The 21,643-nt window shown below is 39.9% G+C and overlaps 2 protein-coding genes across 4 annotated transcripts in view; both read right to left on the bottom strand.

Moving 5' to 3' along the window:
- The window catches only part of LOC136874030 (15-hydroxyprostaglandin dehydrogenase [NAD(+)]), a 111,804-nt gene extending 99,344 nt beyond the window's left edge, over nt 1–12,460 (bottom strand). The window contains exon 1 of one of the 2 annotated variants that reach the window (XM_068227639.1): nt 12,309–12,460. The gene's annotated coding sequence lies outside the window, so the exon portion shown is untranslated. The remainder of the gene's footprint in view (nt 1–12,308) is intronic. The other variant, XM_067147515.2, reaches the window with a different exon arrangement.
- A 7,674-nt stretch (nt 12,461–20,134) lies between these two features.
- Nucleotides 20,135–21,643, bottom strand: part of LOC137496882 (15-hydroxyprostaglandin dehydrogenase [NAD(+)]-like) — a 98,294-nt gene continuing 96,785 nt past the window's right edge. For both annotated transcript variants that reach the window (XM_067147520.2, XM_068227638.1), the window contains one exon: nt 20,135–20,512. In XM_067147520.2, coding sequence (XP_067003621.2) covers nt 20,377–20,512 — 136 coding nt within the window. In that variant the 3' untranslated portion in view covers nt 20,135–20,376. The remainder of the gene's footprint in view (nt 20,513–21,643) is intronic.

The raw sequence follows: 21,643 nt of genomic DNA, 5'->3' as shown, positions 1-21,643 counted from the left end.
CGAGTGGGACCGATGCACTGTGCACAGAAACTCTGCGCCTCAGTTTGCACGCGTGAGATTTTGGGCGTTTGAGAGGCCCTGGTGTAGGGTGTTCTATGTCTTGGTTTTGGCTAGAACAAGTTTATTACCTTCATTTTTCCCTCTGTCCCATCCTTGGCTTTGACAATATGAAAGTGAGTTAGTTAACACTATTCCTTTGAGACTTCCCTCCCATGAAGGTGAGTTTCATGTGCCTATTTACCCACTTACCAGCCCTCGTACCAATATCACATTTCTGGCAGTACTGGGAATCGAACCGGCGGATAAAACATTTTGTGTAATAGCGCCTTCTGGCTCAGTGAGGAAAGCTTCGGGTAGCTCACTCCTCATTTCCCTTGTACGGCTCTTCACTAACGCTTAGGCTATGACAGCTGATGAGGATCCAACCAGCCCGAGGGCTGAAGAGTCTATATGCATACGTCCCGCTAGCTATAATTCGGTTTCCAGGGTCACCGACGTGCCGGTACCATCCCCGAGGCTGCCATATTTGAGCACTTTCAAATACCACCGGATTAAGCCGGGATCGAAACCTCCATTTTGGACTCTGACAGCCAGCGCTCTTCCATCTGATCCACTTAGCTCTGCATACTTTGTGAACCTCACCAGGAGTCTTGTCACTCCATTTGATAATTGCAAGTGCCACCCGCACCTCATACCCATTCGTAGTTTCACTTATAATCTACTTTTAATTCAAAAAGTGTTTTTAAGTGAAAGATTTAAATTGGAATCAGGGGTCTTCAGCGAAAAATCTGAGACGCTTTTCATGTAACGCATTAACAGATTATAGCTCAAGAAGTACGGCATGTACGAGAATGCTCTATATACAGAGAGTATCACCTAAATTGCACCTCAAATGTTTCTGAAATGAAAGGTACTACTGATGTGCTGTTTTCAACAGAAATGATGTGTAACCAACTGATCATCACTGTAGCGCGTACACAGATTTTTAATAATTATTAGATTGTGTAGTAGTTCGAAAACTCCAAATACCGAATGTTGTTTGCTCCATTCAACTGCTTAATTACGAGGCTATGATATTTCCTTCCATTATCCCTCCGGTGGGCACGCCTTGAAAAATGACATGGATGGGCGCGCGCCACGTGGAGTGCAGCTCCTACGAAATATCACTTAAATGCACATTTATAGAAAATATGAAAATGTGAGGGTATTTTCATGAAGATAGTTTGCCAACTCTAAACTGAAGTGGTAACGTTTCGGTTCGAATTTTTATTGATACAGTCAGTCTTTTTACAATATCAAATTGTTTATTGGACGTCACAAAAGAACCTGGTTTCTGAATTCCGCAAATGCAGCTCAAAACTAGATATGTAATATGATTTCCTTTTACTTACGGTGTATATTTTATACCACATTTGGCCGGTTTGTTTGGCATATACTGCACGAACCCAAGCGCCCTCGAAATCGTACGAGCAATTCGTCTACTGTGACGAACTCAATGTGAGAATAATTCAATTGAGAATTATTCAGGAAGCTTGTATGCTATTCCCTAATAGCTGCTAACTTATCACATTGTTGTCGTCCTTGAGGAGTGTGCACGTGATCAAACCGAAGTGCTCGCATCAAAAAAGGAAACAGCTTGAGACTGAATACAGCTCCTAGGATACGCATACTAGTGCCGTCTACGTTCCATAGTTCTTCAGCGTTAGCGTATCTATCGTTTTTCACTCCAGAAAGAGCCTTTATTTCTCTTCTCGTTTTATCATTGCAGTCTCTCTCTCTCTCTCTCTCGCACAAAAATTCGGTGGTGGAGAGCAATTTGTTAATAAAAATATTAGTTCATCATACGAGATTGTCAATGATTTCAACTTCAAATAATTTTATAAACGTATCAAGTTCATTTCTAGTATCCCTTGCAACTCGTTTTGGACCGGGAGAAGTTTTTATTATATTTTTCGACCTAGTTTTCCTGGTTCAGTAACCAGTTTCCTACACCAGATTGTGCCTAAACCTTTACCAAATAAAATCTGAAATCATCTCCGTCGTTATCAGGCTCACCTGCTCTCGAATCTACGACTGATCCATATCACTATCCTCTTCCTCCTCCACCACTACAACGTGTCCGTGATCGTCGTCCTCGTCTCCGCCCTCGTCCTCACGGAATTTACGTTGAAGATCTGGATCATCATCGGAAAGCTCTAGAAGCAGAATGTCCTGCACGGTTGCCAATCTTATCTTTTAGCCCTTTCAAACGAAACAGATAAGTAAACTTTTGAAAGTTTGTTTAGATCAAGAAACAATTTGCGAACAAAACAAAAGGAATCTCCTATAGTTACTGAAATGAAATCGATCTCAAACGTATTTGCCGATATAAAAAATAATATTGGAACGTTTACAGCGAGACGCAGTATACGAATAATACTTATATCACAACGGACGAGCTGCATGAACTATTAAAACAAGCACACATGGAGCGAACACGTCCTTTTCAGTGCGGTGTCACTTTACCTATCAACTTCAACAGCCCATAGACGACTGACAAGAAGTAGATAAGCAATCAACTGAGTTGAAACCTAGTGGTATTATAATGAACATAGCATATCCTAGCTCCCAAGAGGAGAAATAACTCTATTCGTCAGCAAAATGAAAGCGAACGAATTTGCCACACTGAGTGCGGCCGCACGCCCACCAGAGGGTTATAGTACCGGTACTCTGATTGCATTGCGACTAACTTGTCAGTTACTTTTTGATAGTTCCAGACGTAGGACGTGGCGGAAAATGGTATTTACCAATGCTGTAAAAGCCGACATATTAATGGTGTATGGATAACGTAGGACGAATGCTGTTCGTTCTTGTGCTCTATAGGCGGAACGATATCCCGATGGACGTCACCCATCTCGACATATTGGTTAACCTCCTCAACCAATTACGTGAAACTGGAAGTGTAACACCTATAAAACTTAAGAGAAACAAACAAGAGACTAGAGAAGAGGGTGAAATTAAAGTTCTAGCTGCAGTTGCTGTAGATCTGCACGTTAATTTCCGTGCAATCGCACCGGGAAGTGGCATGAGTCTGGCAAGTGTAGGCTACTGCGTGTTCTCCACCGTCATTTAAGTTCCATCCTTATCATGTCTCCCTCCAACAAGAGATGCATGGAAACGATTTTGAAATCGTATTAACTTTTGTACACGGACATTAAGCCAAGATACACTAGATTTATCATGCAGGCTTTCTTGATTAGTGATGAAGCAACATTTAGACATCGTGGCCATTTAAACGTCCAAAGCAGTCACTGTTTGTCACAAACAATCCCCATTGGTTTCGTCATGTGGAACATCAGCAACAATGGACTTTAAATGTGTGGTGAGAAATAGTAAACTATCAACACATAGGCCGTTTTTTTTTTTCATACAAGGAAAATTAGTTTCTCAAAGGTATCTCAACCTCCTAAAAGGCAAACTTCCACAGATGTTATAAGACGTTACGTTCGGACTAGGAGGAACATGTGGTATCAGCATGATGATAGTCCAGGACATAGCGTACGACGTAGTACTACAGCTTGTCTTCGACGATTGTTCCCAAATCTTTGAGCTGAACTATGGAGACCTGTACCTTGACCAGCCCATTCACCACATTTGACCCTTTAGATTACTTTTCTCTGGGGAAAGCTAAACGACACTGTTTGCAAGGACATACCTACTACATCAGATGATATGAAACGATGTATAAAGGCTGCCTGCGCGAAAATTTCTGACGAAATGATAGAACAGGTGCATTAGTCTTTATATGACGGACTGGAAGTTTGTATTGAAGCTGGCAGTTGTCACTTTGAATACAACCTTTGAAGTCCAATTCGCTTTCGTTTTAAGAATTCAAAGAATTTGTTTATTCACTTTATTTCTTAAGTTAGTACTGAAACATGCAGCAACAACTGCAGGTATTTACAATTTCCAACTACGATAACTCTTAAACTACTTGCGCTAGAATCCAAAAAAACAAAAACACAATCGACATTCTACTTTACTCTAATTATTTTGTTAACGTCAGCAGGCATTGTTTCATTTGATAAATGGAAATTTCCTAAATAATACACATTCTGATAATTACCGAAATATGTGTACGGACTACAATTATGAGGCATTGGCTACACTTCATTCCTATGAAAACACCACATTCATAGCACCTTATATTTCAGTACAAGTTTTTGGTGTTTTACCCAGCGCATATTATTTTAAAGTAGATAAATGAATACACAAGACTTGACCACGTTTGGTGACGCAATGGGTATGACGTCATCACAAGATGGCCGCCCAGTGAAGGTATGCTTTTGGCGGTCGAAAGGCAGTTACCGCGTGGTGTAGCTTAGCGTGTAGATGCTGCACAGAGATGAATGAGATGCAGTTTGATTCGTCTGTACAAGATATTTCAGAAACCGCCAGAAAAACTAAAAATGTGACTGTAAAAATCTGTTGTAGGTTTTTCACTGTAAATTGACGGATTTCTGCGTATAAAAATGTCCAAGTATATGATTAATACGCGGGTAAGTGACGATAGAGAACGTACGCAGGAGGGAACTAGAATTAACAAGGGATCGAATAAGACCGAATGTACTCGTACATCTGTAGAGCGAAAGTGACGGCTAAGCGAACGTAGCAAAGTTGAGCATGCAGTTTATAAAAATAAACAATCGTCATCATGGTGTAGCTTAGCATGTAGATGCTGAACAGAGATGAGTGAGATACAGTTTGATTCGTCTCTACAACTTAACTCAGCGGTGAGAGGATCCCTATGTTGCTAATTATAATCAAATTTTATTATGTATTTTTAAGAAAAGAAGGAAAGATGGGAATGATGGCTCTTCCAATTAAATCTATTAATTAGTTGTCATTTGAGCATGTAGTTTGTGCCTTATCCTGCCCTGTTTATACGAATTTATGATACCATATAAGTCATTTACGAGTCCTTGATGACTAATGCAAGCTATTACGTGCACCCGGCTGTCCAAGTGAAACCACAACGGTCTTTGGGATAGCCTTAGTTGACTAAGTGGCCGGGCAGTTTCACCGGACTCAGAGTATTGAAGTTTAGATGGGTGCAACATCTAGCATTAAAGACAGTCCATTGAATGGCGCTCCTCCGTGCTTTCACTTCCGTTCCATTTCTTCTTCTTCTTTACCATTTGCTAGATACTGCGTGAGGAAGCCATTTTACACTAACAGTATAAAATTATCCTTTTTAGCTATAAAAATGTAAGAAATATATGTACACTAGAACATGCGCCTGTCTTCAACAATCGAAATTACTATCTGTAAAGCAATTGAAAATTCTAAATTGACTATTAAAATATCTTATGAATAAAAGTTACACTTTCCAGGTTTTGTACGGTATTCGAATAGAATTGAAGCAGATATTGTAGTATTTCCTTACAAACCATATTGAATGCAGTTGTACTTTGACGTCAATGGATCTGCGTACTATTGAGAAAGTTACATACAAATATCCAAAATGAATCACCATCAACAACGTCATAAGCCCTCACTCTATATTAGCACTTCGGAGAGGTGTGTAATTTAATCCAGGCTTTTGGCACGCATTTCTATTGACTAGGCCAACGGCCGTAGCCGTGTTGAAACACCGGATCCCGTGAGATCTCCGAAGTTAAGCAACATTGGGCGTGGTCAGGAGTTGGATGGGTTGCCACGCGCTGTTGGTGGGGGTTAAGGGAATGGAGGAGCGGGAAGGAACTGGTCACCCTACCGCACGTAAACTCCGGCTCAGGAACACCTCTGCAGAGGTTCGGACCTGCCTTCGGGCAGAATAACCCTTACCTCTAGTGACTAGAAATTCTGAAACACCATCTCCCCTACCCTGGTGGCCAATATCCTGACGGTAAACAATATTATCAAAGAATGGAATTCGAACCGGCTAACCACGGTGTTAGACCATACAGACTCGACGGTCAACGACCATGCTTATCGGTACAGATAAACCACAGAATTCATTTCGCTGAAAGATGGTATTTTTCACAGAACAGTTCAAGTATGATGGTCATCATTGCATTGTTTGTATGACCCATAATTGGTGCCATTTAAAACAAAAATATAGATATAGCTGTGTATATACGACATCATGAAGAATATGCGATGGCTTCGCTGATACAATCTTTACTTTAAAACGTGCAAAAGTCGTGGTCGCAAGTTCATTGTCATTTACTATTATTATTATTACTATTATTATGTTTTGTAAAGGAGACATAACAATCGATAACTGGTACCAATTTTCGCTGCTGAAACCTTATTTACTCAGTGTTGCTGTAAAAGAGAGAAGTAGCGACTTTATATAGAGAGATCTCTGTCCTGGTTATAAAATATTCACCTTAAAGGGATCACCTTGCATACCTTACTGATAAATATATTAGTATTCCCCTTGCATAGAGGGTGAATCATAATTAATAGCGCAGATCGAAACAGCTGTAAGTACACGATACTAGAAGCAAAAAAAAGTCTTAATATACATGGGTCCGCAAACGAGTCGCTTGCGAGGTAATTTAGAATTTGTGGCTACCAGCCACCACTGACTTGTTTGTGTGTGAACGTCATACTAGTTATGGAAAGGTACCAATACAAGATTAAGAAATTGTTAGGTACTTTGGTAGAATTGCATATTTTTTTGCTAGTGGCTTTACGTCCCACCGACACAGATAGATCCTATGGCGACGATGCGAAAGGAAAGGCCTAGAAGTTGGAAGGAAGCGACCGTGGCCTTCATTAAGGTACATCCCCAGCATTTGCCTGGTGTGAAAATGGGAAACCACGGAAACCCATCTTCAGGGCTGCCGACAGTGCGATTCGAACCCACTACCTCCAGGATGCAAGCTCACAGCCGCGCGTCTCTAACCGCACTGCCAACTCGCCGGTGCAGTTCTTTTTAATGAACAAGAAAACAGTCATACTTTGTATGTCATAGTTATATGTTGCAATGAATGTAGAGTGTACTTACTCTCTAAATAACGGAATTTGATTTGGTTTGATTTGTTTATCATCAACAGAGTTATTACCTCTCCAATTACAGATGATATAATACATTCAAATAATAACAATATCAACAGCGCTTACTACTACTACTACTACTACTAATAATAATAATAATAATAATAATAATAATAATAATAATAATAATAAATAAGCAATTACTGTACTGGGTGATTCACCAGCCCCTTATTTTTTTCGGAGGTAGGTGACCCAACTAACGCGTATATCATATTCATCCGAGAAACATTATTACCTGCTTCTTTATGGCCATAGTACAACTATACCGTTTATATAATACTCGCGAATATGGTAGAAAAAATTAGCGCCAGTGTTATTAAACTACTGTATAATGAATGTGTAAAACGATCACAGCTGCGGATAACACTACGTTACGTTTGGACAGGAAGTGTCTACAACGACAACGCGCTAGTTATTCAGTAAGGTTCGCGATAGCTGTGTGTGTCTGTTTGAGTCATCAGTCCATAGACTGTTTTGATGCAGCTCTCCATGCCACCCTATCCTCTGCTAACCTTTTCATTTCTACGTAAATATTGCATCCTACATCTGCTCTAATCCGCTTGTCATATTCATACCTTGGTCTACCCCTACCGTTCTTACCACCTACACTTCCTTCAAAAACCAACTGAAAAAGTCCTGGGTGTCTAAAGATATGTCCTATCATTCCATCTCTTCTTCTCGTCAAATTTACCCAAATCGATCTCCTCTCACCAATTCGATTCAGTATCTCTTCATTCGTGATTCGATCTATCCATTTCACCTTCAAAATTCTCCTGTAACACCACATTTCAAAAGCTTCTATTCTCTTTCTTTCTGAGCTAGTTATCGTCCATGTTTCACTTCCATACAATGCCACGCTCCACACGAAAGTCTTCAAAATTAATTCCGATATCAATGTTTGAAGTGAGCAAATTTCTTTTCTTAAGAAAGCTCTTCCTTGCTTGTGCTAGTCTGGATTTTATGTCCTCCTTACTTCTGCCATCGTTAGTTATTTTACTACCCAAGTAACAATATTCATCTACTTCCTTTAAGACCTCATTTCCTAATCTAATGTTTACTACATCACCTGCCTTCGTTCGACTGCACCCCATTACTTTTGTCTTGGGCTTATTTATTTTCATCTGGTACTTCTTACCCAAGACTTCATCCATACCATTCAGCAACTTCTCGAGATCTTCTGCAGTCTCAGATAAAATAACAATAGCATCGGCAAATCTCAAGGTTTTGATTTCCTCTCCTTGGACTGTGATTCCCTTTCCAAATTTCTCTTTGATTTCCTTTACTGCCTGTTCTATGTAAACATTGAAAAGGAGAGGGGACAAACTGCAGCCTTGCCTCACTCTTTTCTGGATCGCTGCTTCTTTTTCAAAGCCCTCGATTCTTATCACTGCAGACTAATTTTTATATAGATTGTTGATAATTCTTCGTTCTCGGTATTTGATCCCTATCATCTTATACATAGCCTGGTCCAATCAACATTATCGAATGCCTTTTCTAGATCTACGAATGCCATGCACGTTGGCTTGTCCTTCTTGGTTCGATCCTCTAAGATCAGACGTAAAGTCAGGATTGCTTCACGTGTTCCTACATTTCTTCTGAAGCCAAATTGATCATCTCCCAGCTCAGCTTCAACTTGTTTTGTCATTCTTCTGTAAATAATACGTGTTAAAATTTTGCAGGCATGAGATACTAAACTAGTGGTGCGGTAGTTTTCACACCTTTCAGCACCGGCTTTTTTGGGAATAGCCGATACCCTCATGTTTCAAAGTATCGGATCTCTTTAATTTCCTTCTTATTAGTGTTAATAGAGAATGGTTGCCCAGTTATAGGCCTACTTTAAACAGTAATCACCACCACCCCTCTCAGTTGCGAGATGTGGGTCTGTAACCACAGACTCCTAGCTGAGTCCAACGGTGCTTCCACAACTTTTGAGTGGCTCTTTATTTTCATTTTTCTATGCGATCTCCATTGGTCAAAACTTGTTGTCTTTTGTCCTCAGTGTTTGTGAGGCCTAGGGAGTTCGAGTTCATGGCCTTCGTGGGACTTTCGTTCTGTATGTTGACACTTCATCCTTTGAAACCTCGGTTTCTTAGTGCGCACCTCGGCTATCCCTAAACTTAAATCACCTAGTTTTGAGAAATTATGTTCAGCTATTTTACTGTGATGTCGATGCAAACATTCAAATAAATAAATAAATAAATAAATAAATAAATAAATAAATAAATAAATAAACAAAAAAACAAACAAATAGACAGACAGACAAGAATTGAACTAACCTATATTCGTCTTTTCGACTAATCCGAGATAAATACTAAGAATAGGGCACACATTTGAAGTGCACAGACAAAATTATAATTTGATTTATATAAATGTATCACCATTTTCTATCTGGCTCCTTGGTTGAATGGTCAGTATTGTGGCCTTCGCTTTAGAGAGCGCCGGGTTTCGATTTCCGACCAGGTCGGGGACAAACTGTGTATCGGTAATATGGTTCGGGAACTGCGTATTTGCGTCCGCCTGAGCACACTACTAAACACCACAAAAAAGCGCAATAGTGATCCCGTCCTTTCACAAGGGGCTGGCGTCTGGTAGGGCATCCAAACGTAAAACTTGACCGAATCCACACACGCTCAGACTCCAAGAAATTTGGAATAGGGCCGTGACATGGAAGAAAAATAATGTATCACCAGAGGATAATGGGGTAAATCACTTTCGTGAATGTGTGATGTTCAGGATGTAGGCCTAACAGTAAGGTACGGCCAAACTTTCCGGGCGCATTCCTCACACGTACGTTATATGGACAAGGGTCCGAAAACGCTCTATTTCCATGTTAAAACTGGTATTCGGTTCAGAGGGCCCAGGTTTCGATTCCCGCCCAGGCAGAGGATTTTAACTGCGTATTGTTAATTTCTCTGGTTCAAAGACAGAGTGTCTAAAACTCTACATTATAATACATCACAGAAGCCCGCAATAGCTAATACATTGCCCCACGTAGGGTTGACGTTAGTGAGGGTATCCGATGTAAACATGGGAAAGATCCAATAAATTTGGATTAAGAGCGCAGAAATAAGAATACACTCCCTCCTGCTGTAAAAGGTGACTGAAAGAGGGATTCCAAGTGCTCTTAGTTTGGGAGCGTTCCACTTTTTTTTGCCAGTCTCCTCAGTTTCATCATTCCCATTCTACCTTCCTTGTCAATTCCTGCTCTCTTTTGACCCCACCGTTATTGGGCTTGCGAGAACTGGAGAGCCTTTCATTTTCACCCCCTTTTCCAGCCCTTCTCTTCTTCCGCCAATACTTTCATTTTTCGAATTTTCATACATCTTCCATTTTTTCTGAACACTGTTATGAACTTGTTACCCAGTTGTACTTCCTCAACAATAATCACCATTGTCACCAACACTAACTACTTTTACGGTTTTCTGAGACACCGAGGTGAAATGAAATGCCGTGTGACCTCCGCAGAGGCCTGGTGCAGGTCTTCTGATTTACCCGTAAGCGACCTGCGCGTCGTGATGAGAATAAAATTATGATGAAGACAGCACTTAAACCTAGTCCCCGTGTCAGGGGAATTAACCAATTATGGTTAAAATTCCAGACCCTGCTGGGAATCGAACACGGAACCCCTATGACAAATGGCCAGCACGCTAACCACTTAACCACGGAGCCGGACTAGACACCGAGCTGCTTGAATATTATCCCACAGGAGTTCTTTTACGTCGCGGTACATCTACGGACACGTGCAGTATCGGCGACTAAGGGGGGCGAGGGGGACAGTTGCCCCCCTGCACCTTGTAGAGAAAACGTTACATTTCTATTCCATTTTAGCCGGCTGAAACTAGGAATTATAGGATACTTATTAAAAACGATGTGTGCAAAATTTTAATTATTAACAAAATTATTATCGAAAATACGCACAAAATGCCGTTCGTCGCGGTTAACCGATTTGTATAGCGCCACAGCAAGTAGTGGAGACTTCGCAAATGCTATGAGGAAGGGTAACAGGGGTACATTTTTTGCCAAGGTCGTGGACATGGAGGTATGATTCACCTGCTTGCCGCGTGCATACGTCAGTCTGGCAGTCTCTCTAATATTGTCTGTTAGTTTTTTTTTTGTTTTTTTTTGCTAGGGGCTTTACGTCGCACCGACACAGATAGGTCTTATGGCGACGATTGTTAGTTTCTTAGAGTGTAGTCAAACACTAAATGATTTTTTTAATGTTATAATCACCGAGCTCGATAGCTGCAGTCGCTTAAGTGCGGCCAGTATCCAGTATTCGGGAGATGGTGGGTTCGAACCCCACTGTCGGCAGCCCTGAAAATGGTTTTCCGTGGTTTCCCATTTTCACACCAGGTAAATGCTGGGGCTGTACATGAATTAACGCCACGGCCGCTTCCTTCCCAGTCCTAGCCCTTTCCTGTCCCATCGTCGCCATAAGACCTATATGTGTCGGTGAGACTTAAAGCCAATAGCAAAAAAATATTTATAATCGCGCCGTACTTCTGTTTAATTGTAATACGTGTATAATATTGCTTCTTTGGTGATAGTATAGTATTGAATCAAAATCTCAAAAAACTATTTTTGCCGCATTTAAGTTGGTAAACTGTCAACCTTTACCTTCCTGTCTAAATTCGCTCAAAGATCACCAAAAACTTACCATTTTGTAGCTTTTTTGTTCAGTTTTCATGTGTATAACACCCCAGCCGCTATGTCCCTCAAACCGACTACTTTCTATTGTCTGCATATTTTTTTGCCCCCTACTTGTAATCCCCAATCGCCGCTACTGGACACGTGGTGTATTTGAATACCTTCAAATACCACCGGGCTGAGGCGGGATCGAACCTGCCAACTTGGTAGGAGGCCTAATAGAAAGCAAGGAATAAAAGTGAAAAATGCAGTAGGTGAAGAGAAAATATCACCGTCAGTCCTCGCCAGGAGTTGAAGTTCGGCTGCCTTTTCCTGTTACTATACGCCATTTCAATTGAAAATTGCTCTCGAATTCTTTGAGATTCGACCCAGGAAGTTTAGATTGGAAATCGAGAGGCTAGGCCACTGTGGTAGATGGATTTCCTTCAAAACTTGTAGGTACATTGAGTGTTAAATAGTGTGACCACAAAAACACATTTCTTTATTCCATAAAACTGTCCGCATTATCCCCGAATGAATTAAACAAATTTTCTCGCAGTAAACCTATGACCATTCTGCCTCCTCACAAAACAGAAACGTTGATGAATAATAAAAGAAGAATCGTGAATACATACGTATACGGATGTCGACAGCCAAGCGACGATTGGGGAGTTGTAGTCAACATTCAACTGAGCCTTGAGATAACAAGTAGAATTGCTTGAGCAAGTGGGGAGAGTAAGCAGTTGGCCTTGTGTAGCTATCTTCACCGACAACCTGGTTCTTACTGCAAATCGGAAAGTAGTCTCTGCACCATATTATTATGCACTCCTCTGATTTAAAAATACACGGGTATCACTTCCCACTGGTTAATGGAAAATGTTTTGTGTTCTTGGTTTTGTCTTGACACACCTGCTCAACCGATAATTGCCTTTGTAACACATGGCCTCCTGTACCAGAAAGCCACAACGAAATAATTCGAACGGGGCTGCGTCGTGGTCACGGCAGTATGTTTTGATCACGTGATAGGTGTTACTGAAGCGCGGAAGTCGACTCATGACACTCGGTCACGTTAAGTTTGAGACGCTCCCGGAGAGCCTGCTGGTGATTTGGGACTTTCTGGAATTATAATAAGCAAGGGAACCGGAAGGATTGCAACAATTATCGAGGTATCTTATTGATTATTATACCAGGCAAAGTATTCACTGGCATCTTGGAAGGGAGGGTGCGATTAGGGGTTGAGAAGAAGTTGAATGAAAGCCACTGTGGTTTCAGACCACAGAGGGGCCGTCAGGGTCAGATTTTCAGTATGCGACAAGTAATTGAAAAATGCTACAGAGTAATAGACAGTTGTGTTTATGTTGCGTAGATCTAGAAAATCATATGACAGGGTACCGAGGGAAAAGATCTTCACCATACTGGGGGACTATGGGATCACGGGTAGATTATTGAAATCAAACAAAGGCATTTATGTTGACAATTGGGCTTCAGTGAGGATTGATGGTAGAATGAGTTCTTGGTTTGGGGTACTTAGAGGGGTTAGACAAGGCTGTAATCTTTCGCCTTTGTTGTTCGTAGTTTACATAGTAATCTGCTGAAAGGTATAAAGTGGCAGGGAGGGATTCAATTAGGTGGAAACGTAGTAAACAGTATGGCCTATGCTGACGACTTGGTCTTAATGGCAGATTGTGCCGAAAGCATGCAGCCTAACATCTTCCAACTTGAAGGTAGGTGCAGTGAGTACCGGTATGGTATGAACATTGGCATTTCAAAGACTAAATTGGTGTCAGTAGGTAAGAAATTAAACAGAAATGAATATCAGATTGGTGATACAAAGCTGGAACAAGTAGATAATTTCAATTATTTAGGATGTGTGTTCTCCCAGGATGGTAATATAGTAAGGGAGATTGAATCAAGTTGCAGTAAAGCTAATGCAGTGAGCTCGCAGTTGCGACCAACAGTATTCTCTAAGAAGGAAGTCAACTCCCGGACGAAATAAATTTTACATCGGTCTGTTTTCAGACCAACTTTGTTTCACTGGAGCGGAAGCTGGGTGGACTCAGGATATCTTATCCATAAGTTGGAAGTAACAGAGATGAAAGTAGCGAGAATGATTGCAGGTACAAACAGGTGGGAACAATGGCAGAAGGGTGCTCGGAATGAGGAGATAAAGGCTAATTTAGGAATGAATTCTATGGATGAAGTTGTACGCGTAAACCGGCTTCACTGGTGGGGTCATATGAGGCGAATGGAGGAGGGTAGATAACCTAGGAGAATAATGGACTCTGTTATGGAGGGTAAGAGAAGTATAGGGAGACCAAGATGACGATGGTTAGACTCAGTTTCTAACGATTTAAAGATAAGAGGTATAGGCGTAAATGAGACCACAGCACTAGTTGCAAATCGAGGATTGTGGCGACATTTAGTAAATTCACAGAGGCTTGCCGACTAAACGCTGAAAGGCATAACGGGCTATAAAGATGTATGTATTATAACCTTCCAATGTATGTCAGGATGAGGTTGGTGAATACATTGGAAGTTTATGTTGAGAAATAATGTCAATGAAATCTTATGTCCGATCGTCATACGCCCAGGAGAATCTGAACTCAGATGACTTGTCTAATTATGTGAACAGCATCGCTGAATTAAAGATATCGGTGGATTGATAACAAGTTCTAAACCCCGTGGTGCCTCGTAAAATATTGGTAAATAATAAGACATCGTGAAACATAAGGCAGAACTAAATGAATATTACACATTCCTCAAGTAAAGTTACTGAAATGCGTATGAACGGCAGGAAATGTCAATGACATAATGTTACTGAGGGCCATGAAATGTGTTGAATTATTTGGAATAAGCAAAGTTTATATGAGAGGGCCATACCTTGTGCATCTAGTCTCGTACGATTCGACGATCGAGATGGAGAATAAAACTGTCGATTACTAACCTAAATACGAGGCAGCAAATTGTTAAACAAGTTCCTTTGCCGGTACAGCTGATTTATACGAGATCGTTACGCATTATGTGTCAAATGTTTTCAATTGTCAAGAACACATGAGAGCTGGAAGTACAGAAGAATTCTGAAAAGCAAACCGTCTGCGATTATTATATTGATGTAGAATTTGTTTTTTTTTTCTGAGGAAGTTGACTCTCAATCTGTGTGTCTTAGAAGGATCGGAATCGTAAAATTCGTGGAGAGAAAGATTGTTTTAAAGATATATATAACGTGATATTGGCATAATATAAACAAATATTATATTGTAAAACAAGATATCTTGTTATCAAAACGTAAAGGCAAGTGTGTTGGTTGAAATGTGAAATTGTATTAATGTGTATGACCCTGTCCTAATAGACATTTCTGAGTTTTCAGGTGACATGGAACCGATGATCATTGAATATAAATATGAGATGACAACATGTATTAACATGAACAACTAAAAATAGAGGGACCTCGAAGGATCTGGCCAGGAATGTGATGGACACTAATGGATAAATATTAATAATTTGAGAGCTGAACATGGAAGGTGACACCGTCGTGGCGCAACAACTCAGGATGAGTACTTAAATATCGTCTACCTATTCCGCCATGTAGTTGCTTTATTTTTAGATGTAGAGTAGTATTCATTTTTATGTCGATTTATGACATGTATAATTTTTCAACTTGAAGGCGACCGTTATTTATTAATCATTGCGTTGTGTTGAATGTGATCGTTGCGTCTAGTATGGTGATTCAATCTATGTTGTGATAATATGCGGTGGGTCGTGTGAGTTTTTTTAACGTCTTCTAGCAAGGTTTTACGGAATGATTTTTGGCATCGATGGTACTGGTGTCGTAATAGTGTTATTATGATGATCGTTAACCTAACTCATGGCTCAATATACCTCGGAGGAGCTCAGTATTTGCGACGTGCGATTCTATGGTCTTCAGATATTATGTGCTTGTACAGAATACGGTGTTTGAAAATGAAATTGCTATTTTATTGTGGTGATATGGTGTTAATGCGGCAACATATTTAGTAGTCATTGATGTGAAATGCCTGGATAGATTGTTTCCTAGGTATTGTGAATTCGCCGTGCATGACATTTTGAGTGACGTTATAAGGTGTTTGATACGGTAGGATCTTTGAAAATATGTATACGGATAATGAAATGTGGATGGTTATAGACGTGTCATTGGGATTGCGTATTTTGAGATGATGCGATGTGAAGGTCCTGATGAAGGTCTTGACGTTAGGAATTGTGTTGGTCATGCGTGAATTTTAATGTCGTTATGATGAATGATTTATTTAGGCACGATGCCGTATTTGGGATAATGTTATAGGATTTCGTACTCGTGAACACTGATAGATGGTCGTCACATTTATCCTATTTAAATACAATATAGACCAGAGCGCATAGTATCAAGGGGATGTTAGGATCTTCACAAAATGAACAGTAACATAAGAATATTTGGTCATGTCTTAAAGGGAATACGATCTCCAACGGTAAGTAAATCATTTCTTTGCTAGTTGAATAATTTTTGTTGATCATTTGAGTTGGTGCCTAGTGCTGATGTAGTTATTTCAGGCCGAACTTCGCAGTGGAATCCGGTGGCGCAGAATCAACGTAGTTAGAGAAGGTTATTGTAGATGTTGCAGTATCTCTTGATATCCATTATCTAGGTGCAGACTTCGATGAATGTCCGAGAGGATCGAGTTTGTCTCTTAAGTGCATGATATTGATCGATGATATATTATGCTACAATCCTGTGTCTTTCGAACATTTCTCTTGCATGTGTGATGATGTATGAATTTAGAATAACGGTGTTTTCAAGTTGCTAGGCAGACAGTTTACCGATAAATAATGCGATGATTTAAATGAGAATGACGGAATACTATGACATATTTAAGTAGGAACAGCACTTCGACGTGGATGATTCAGCAATTCCCAGTTATTTATTTTAAAATGTGTGATGGATGATAGATCTTTCACTGTAAGCCTTCAGCAGTGAGACACTTTGTCTCTTTCGTTTTTGATTTTTCTTGATTGACGATGTTGTAATTCCTTTTGTAACAAGAGCAAGAAGTTAGGTATTTATTTCGAATTAACGTAACATTCATTTTTTTCTCCTATATCCGTTTGTGTTGCTGTTAATTTGTTCATTATGTAGCTGTTATTCGAAGTCATTTAGTAGTCATTAAACGGAAAATCCTTCCATAAATGAAACATTTCTCAGAGTTCTCATTTGATGTAGTGTAGGAATACTAGGATAGTTATTTAATTTAGGATGAAATGAAATAATGATCAATGTATTTTGATGAATATGCCAATATCTTAAATCTCTTGACATTCCGCTGCGGAATAATTACTTAATTTTCGGTAGGAAATGATGATTATTTTCTTTGTTTAAACTATACTGATACCAGTCCACTATATAAAACTGTGACCCAACTCGTCAAACTTGCACGTCCCTAGAGTGGAGGCTTCACGGATTACCAACCGTTTTGCTTTGCCGTGGCGTAACCCAACACTGCGATTCAGAATTGAGATGTGCAAAATGGTCACAGGGAGTGCTGTCAGGGCTCAGTATGTATGTATGTATGTACGTATGTATGTATGTATGTATGTATGTATGTATGTATGTATGTATGTATGTATGTATGTATATATGTATGTATGTATGCATGTATGTATGTATGTGACTTCTCATTCGTAATACGTTAGCTGCTAACCATCTCCTGTCCTTATGTTTATAAGTTTAGAATCCCCTCCTTAGCAAGAGCTGAGCAGGTCCCTGAGCTCAACAGGAGCACTTAAGGAGGCAGGGTGACGGGTGCAGTACATACTCCATGTATCTACTCTTACAAACTAAGGTACATTAAGATATCAGAAGGCATTACATTAAAAATGTAAAGAGACCTTTGCAGCGTGAAGGTTTTATGTCAACATAAGGTTCTTCTTCGTCTTCTTTTTCTTATGCTTCTTCCTAGCTTTGTCCCGCTGGTGAAGGGTCCGCTTTCTTGGACACTGAACGCCACTTTTTCCGGTCTCGTGCGTCGGCAGGCAGTAGGTTGACGATTTTTAAGTCACCACCATTTATTGTGTCTTGCCAACGCTGCATCGGTCGCCCTCTGGGGCGTATAGCTTCAATATCAAAATAGAAGACACATTTGGCAACAATACCAGGCGCTGAACTCAGGGTATGGCCAAACAATCGGAGCCGTTTTTCTCTCATATCATCAACAATTGGAGCTGCATCCATTTGTTCTCGAATTGTGTCATTTCTTACATGGTCAATAAAAGAGATACACGTAGTCCAACGGAGCATTCTCATTTCCATGGCAAGCAGTTGGCGTTATGAAATTTTGGCAAATGGACGACATTCAGCTCCATACAATGCAACTGGCCGTAGTGGCAATGGAAAATCGGGTAGCGGAAATACGCTAAGGGGTGGAGCTGTAAAATTTAATAATCACAGAGTGGTTACGAAGGGAAATTTATTCATTTATACATGTTTCTTGGTTATTGTTTACACACGTTAGTGTGTTTAAAGTATTTAATATGAAAACCTTGGTTTCAATATGAAGAATTTTGAGATGTTGATCCGGACAGAAGAAATTATTGTTTGTTGTAAGGTGCTTGGCGAACTGTTACTTAGTGAGCTTATGTAATTTCCATGATCAACAGTAATATGTCCTTTTACCCTGATTTTAAAATTCGGACCTGTCTGACAAACGTAGACCTACTTGCACTCACCGAAGTGTGAATACGCCATTTCTACATTCTTTACGGATGACATCCTTTGATCGGGATAATTTTGAGATAACTATTACATTTAGACGCTACCGTCTCTCCATGGGAAATCCTCTTTCGCCTTTACTTGATGAAATATTTTTTGGACAATTTGAAGAGAAATATTTTGTCGTCAGCAGAGTTCCTAAATTTCTTTCACTCCTTCCTGCAGTTTACTATTGAAATTGGAAGCAATTTCAAATAATTTGTATTTAAATATTGATCACTTTCAAAATATCTACATCTTCAGCATCAACAGGAAAGCCACTTGTACGCATTTAATGATTCTATGTAATTAACGCCATCCCTTCCAATACAATAATTTGCTTATTTCCATAGCATGATTTATATTTCTTTCTGCACCCCATAATCAGTCAGATTTCGGTAAAGATCTTCAGTATATTAAAGTAATTGCAGTGAACAAAGGCTAAAAGATGGACTTCATTGACAAATTAGTTACTCAAAACCAGTGTACTCATCACTCCAACTCCATCATGAGGAAAAACATTTGACAGTTCTACCATTCTATGGCCTATTTTATGAAAAAACTAGGAACTCTTCTACAAAGGCAGTGTTATTCTATAGTGTTTAAACGTAATTATTATTTCGCAAAATGATTGAAACAAAGTATACCATTAATAAAGAATATAAAAGTGGTGTATATTAATTACAGTGTGGGGAGTGCAAATCTATTAACATCGGTCGGACAGGATGAAATTTAAAAATTCGGGCGAAAGCACATGTTAGATCACGGAAATTACTTAAGGTCAAAGATTCACAGTTCACCAAACACCTTATAACAAACAATTATTTCTTAAATCCGGATCAGCATATCGAAATTCTTCATATTGAAACCAAAGGATCCATATTCAAATCTTTGGGTTCTCTTCAAATGTATATTTATTGTAAAGGTGTTGCCTGGTTAATTTATTTCCGTTTGAATGCTTGAAGTTCCTGACAAGTTTTGATCCCGTACAACTTACGCTCGATGAAAGTCATATAAACCTACAAGAGTATTAAGGTGTATAGATCTGTAGTTTATTCTGTATTGCTTAAAAGAAATTGTAGCCTATATATCGTGACTTGAATGATAAAGTAATCTCAAAACCTAAACCTCAACACAAGACACCTCAAAGCACCGGTTTGCCCTTCGAACTCACGCATTGGGAAGGACAAGCTGACATCGACCTAGGCCTACCATCGCTAACGATGCCTGTACACCAAATCTGAAAGCAGAGAATCCATGAACACATAAAGGTCATTTCACATGTTGTAAACTTACGTCTAGAAAGCTAAGTACTTAACCGTGTATCCATGAATACGTCGCAGTAATTTGAAATGGTGCAAATTTACGTCTAAAAAGCGATATATTTAATCATGTACAGTAATTCTGATAGCTAAGGAGTTCATGAACACGTTACGGCCATTTCAAATTTCGTAAACTGGCGTCTAAAAAGTTACGTACAACATTTACTCTTGAACAGTAGGACTGAACGAGTGAAAAGCGTTAACCTCGTCCACACTGGTCCTTGCGTGATTATAAATAAGACAACAAGACTGTACTAATTAAGAATGAGGTTTGAAACAGAAAGATGTTTTGTAGTTCATTTCCTTCCGTTTGAATGCTTGAAATTCCTGACAAGTTTTCTTTCATACAACTTATGCTACAGTGTGTGATAAAAAATATATACGATTAGTAGGTAGAATATTTTATTGTTTGACATTTACATGAATTACCAACTTAGGGGTATAAAATGACAGGTAGAAGAAGTTACCAACATAACATAAGACACCTCAAAACACTGGTTTGCCCTTCGAACTCACACATTGGAAAGGACGATTTTTATTTTGCTTAGAACCGGTGAGGACATTTAAATCGTTTTCGTAGAAGAAGAAAATGGTAAAGATGACTATATCAATTTTTGTTGATATAATTCATTTCCTGATCTTCATTTCTTCTCGGTGTGGAATACGGACTTCATAGACGGGTTCACCTCCTTCACTCACCCACACACTTCCATTGGCGGCATAACGGATCATATGAAGTACTCCCTTGGCGACATCCTCAGGCCTGTGGAAAGGAAACGACTTGTTACATATAATGTGCAATATTTAGGAATTACTTTGCAGACAGCTGGAAATCGGTGTTCTATCCGTGTTAGGGAAAGACTAAACGCTGCTACCAAAGCAGCCTGTCCCTCAAGACGGCCATAGAATAATTACATTTAAAAATCGGCCCAATAATGACCTACGGACTGGAAAATATATGGGTGCATCTAAACAAGGTTCAACTAAAAAGTTCAGATAATTTGCAATCGTCCTTTCCAAAAAAAAGGCCGCTTTGTTTAAGTACACTGCCACGCGTCTTGTGTGTATTGGCGAGAGCTATATTATGTAGAAGAGTTACCTCTGGCGTTTTTGTTCCCTGTCACTCCAGTGTGTAAGAACGTCCTGCAATAACTGCAGCAAGAGAGGCAACAAATGGGAGGGAAAGAAAAAAACGAATGGCGTATGGCTTTTAGTACCGCGATTGTCCGAGGACGAGTTAGGCTTGCCAGATGCAGGTCTTTTGATTTGACACCCGTAGGCGACCGGCGCGTCGTGATGCGGATGAAATGCCGATGAAGACGACACATACACCCAGCCCTCGTTCCAATTAATTAGTGGTCGCCGAGGCTTTATGGGATTGCGATAGACCGGTACGATATAAATATTCTTAATGAGTGAGCAAAACAAATAACCTGAATTTGATGATGGCTTGCGAACGATAATACTACAACTATACAGAGTGTTAGGGGTATACGTGCAGATATTAAGCTAGTCGGCAAAGAAAAATACATCTCACAATATATGCTATGTACTTTTTACCTTGTCCTATTAGTTTTACCATAACTGAGCCAAATATTTCAGGACCTAATGTGTTTTGAACGGCCGTAGCAGGATACGCCGGCGATGTCATTCTGTCCACGCGTAGTTTAAGTACAGTAGCAGAGTATAGGGCTTGTTGAACCGGTTTCTTATCGCAGGCCAACACATGTTGTGCACTTCCCCTAAAGCCTTGGCAAGTAGGAGAGGTTGACTCACGTGCCATACCACTTGCTGTACTCGAAAACCGGTCTAGGGTAGCCTGTGTGAAAATTACACAGAATCCTTACAGTGACGTCGAAGATCCGTACCAGCACATGCATGCAAATCAAGTGTT

This window comes from Anabrus simplex, chromosome 5, assembly GCF_040414725.1.
Source record: "Anabrus simplex isolate iqAnaSimp1 chromosome 5, ASM4041472v1, whole genome shotgun sequence".
Taxonomy (NCBI): Eukaryota; Metazoa; Arthropoda; class Insecta; order Orthoptera; family Tettigoniidae; genus Anabrus; species Anabrus simplex.
The sequence above is the reverse complement of the archived record's forward strand: the minus strand, read 5'-3'. Positions and strand labels throughout refer to the sequence as shown.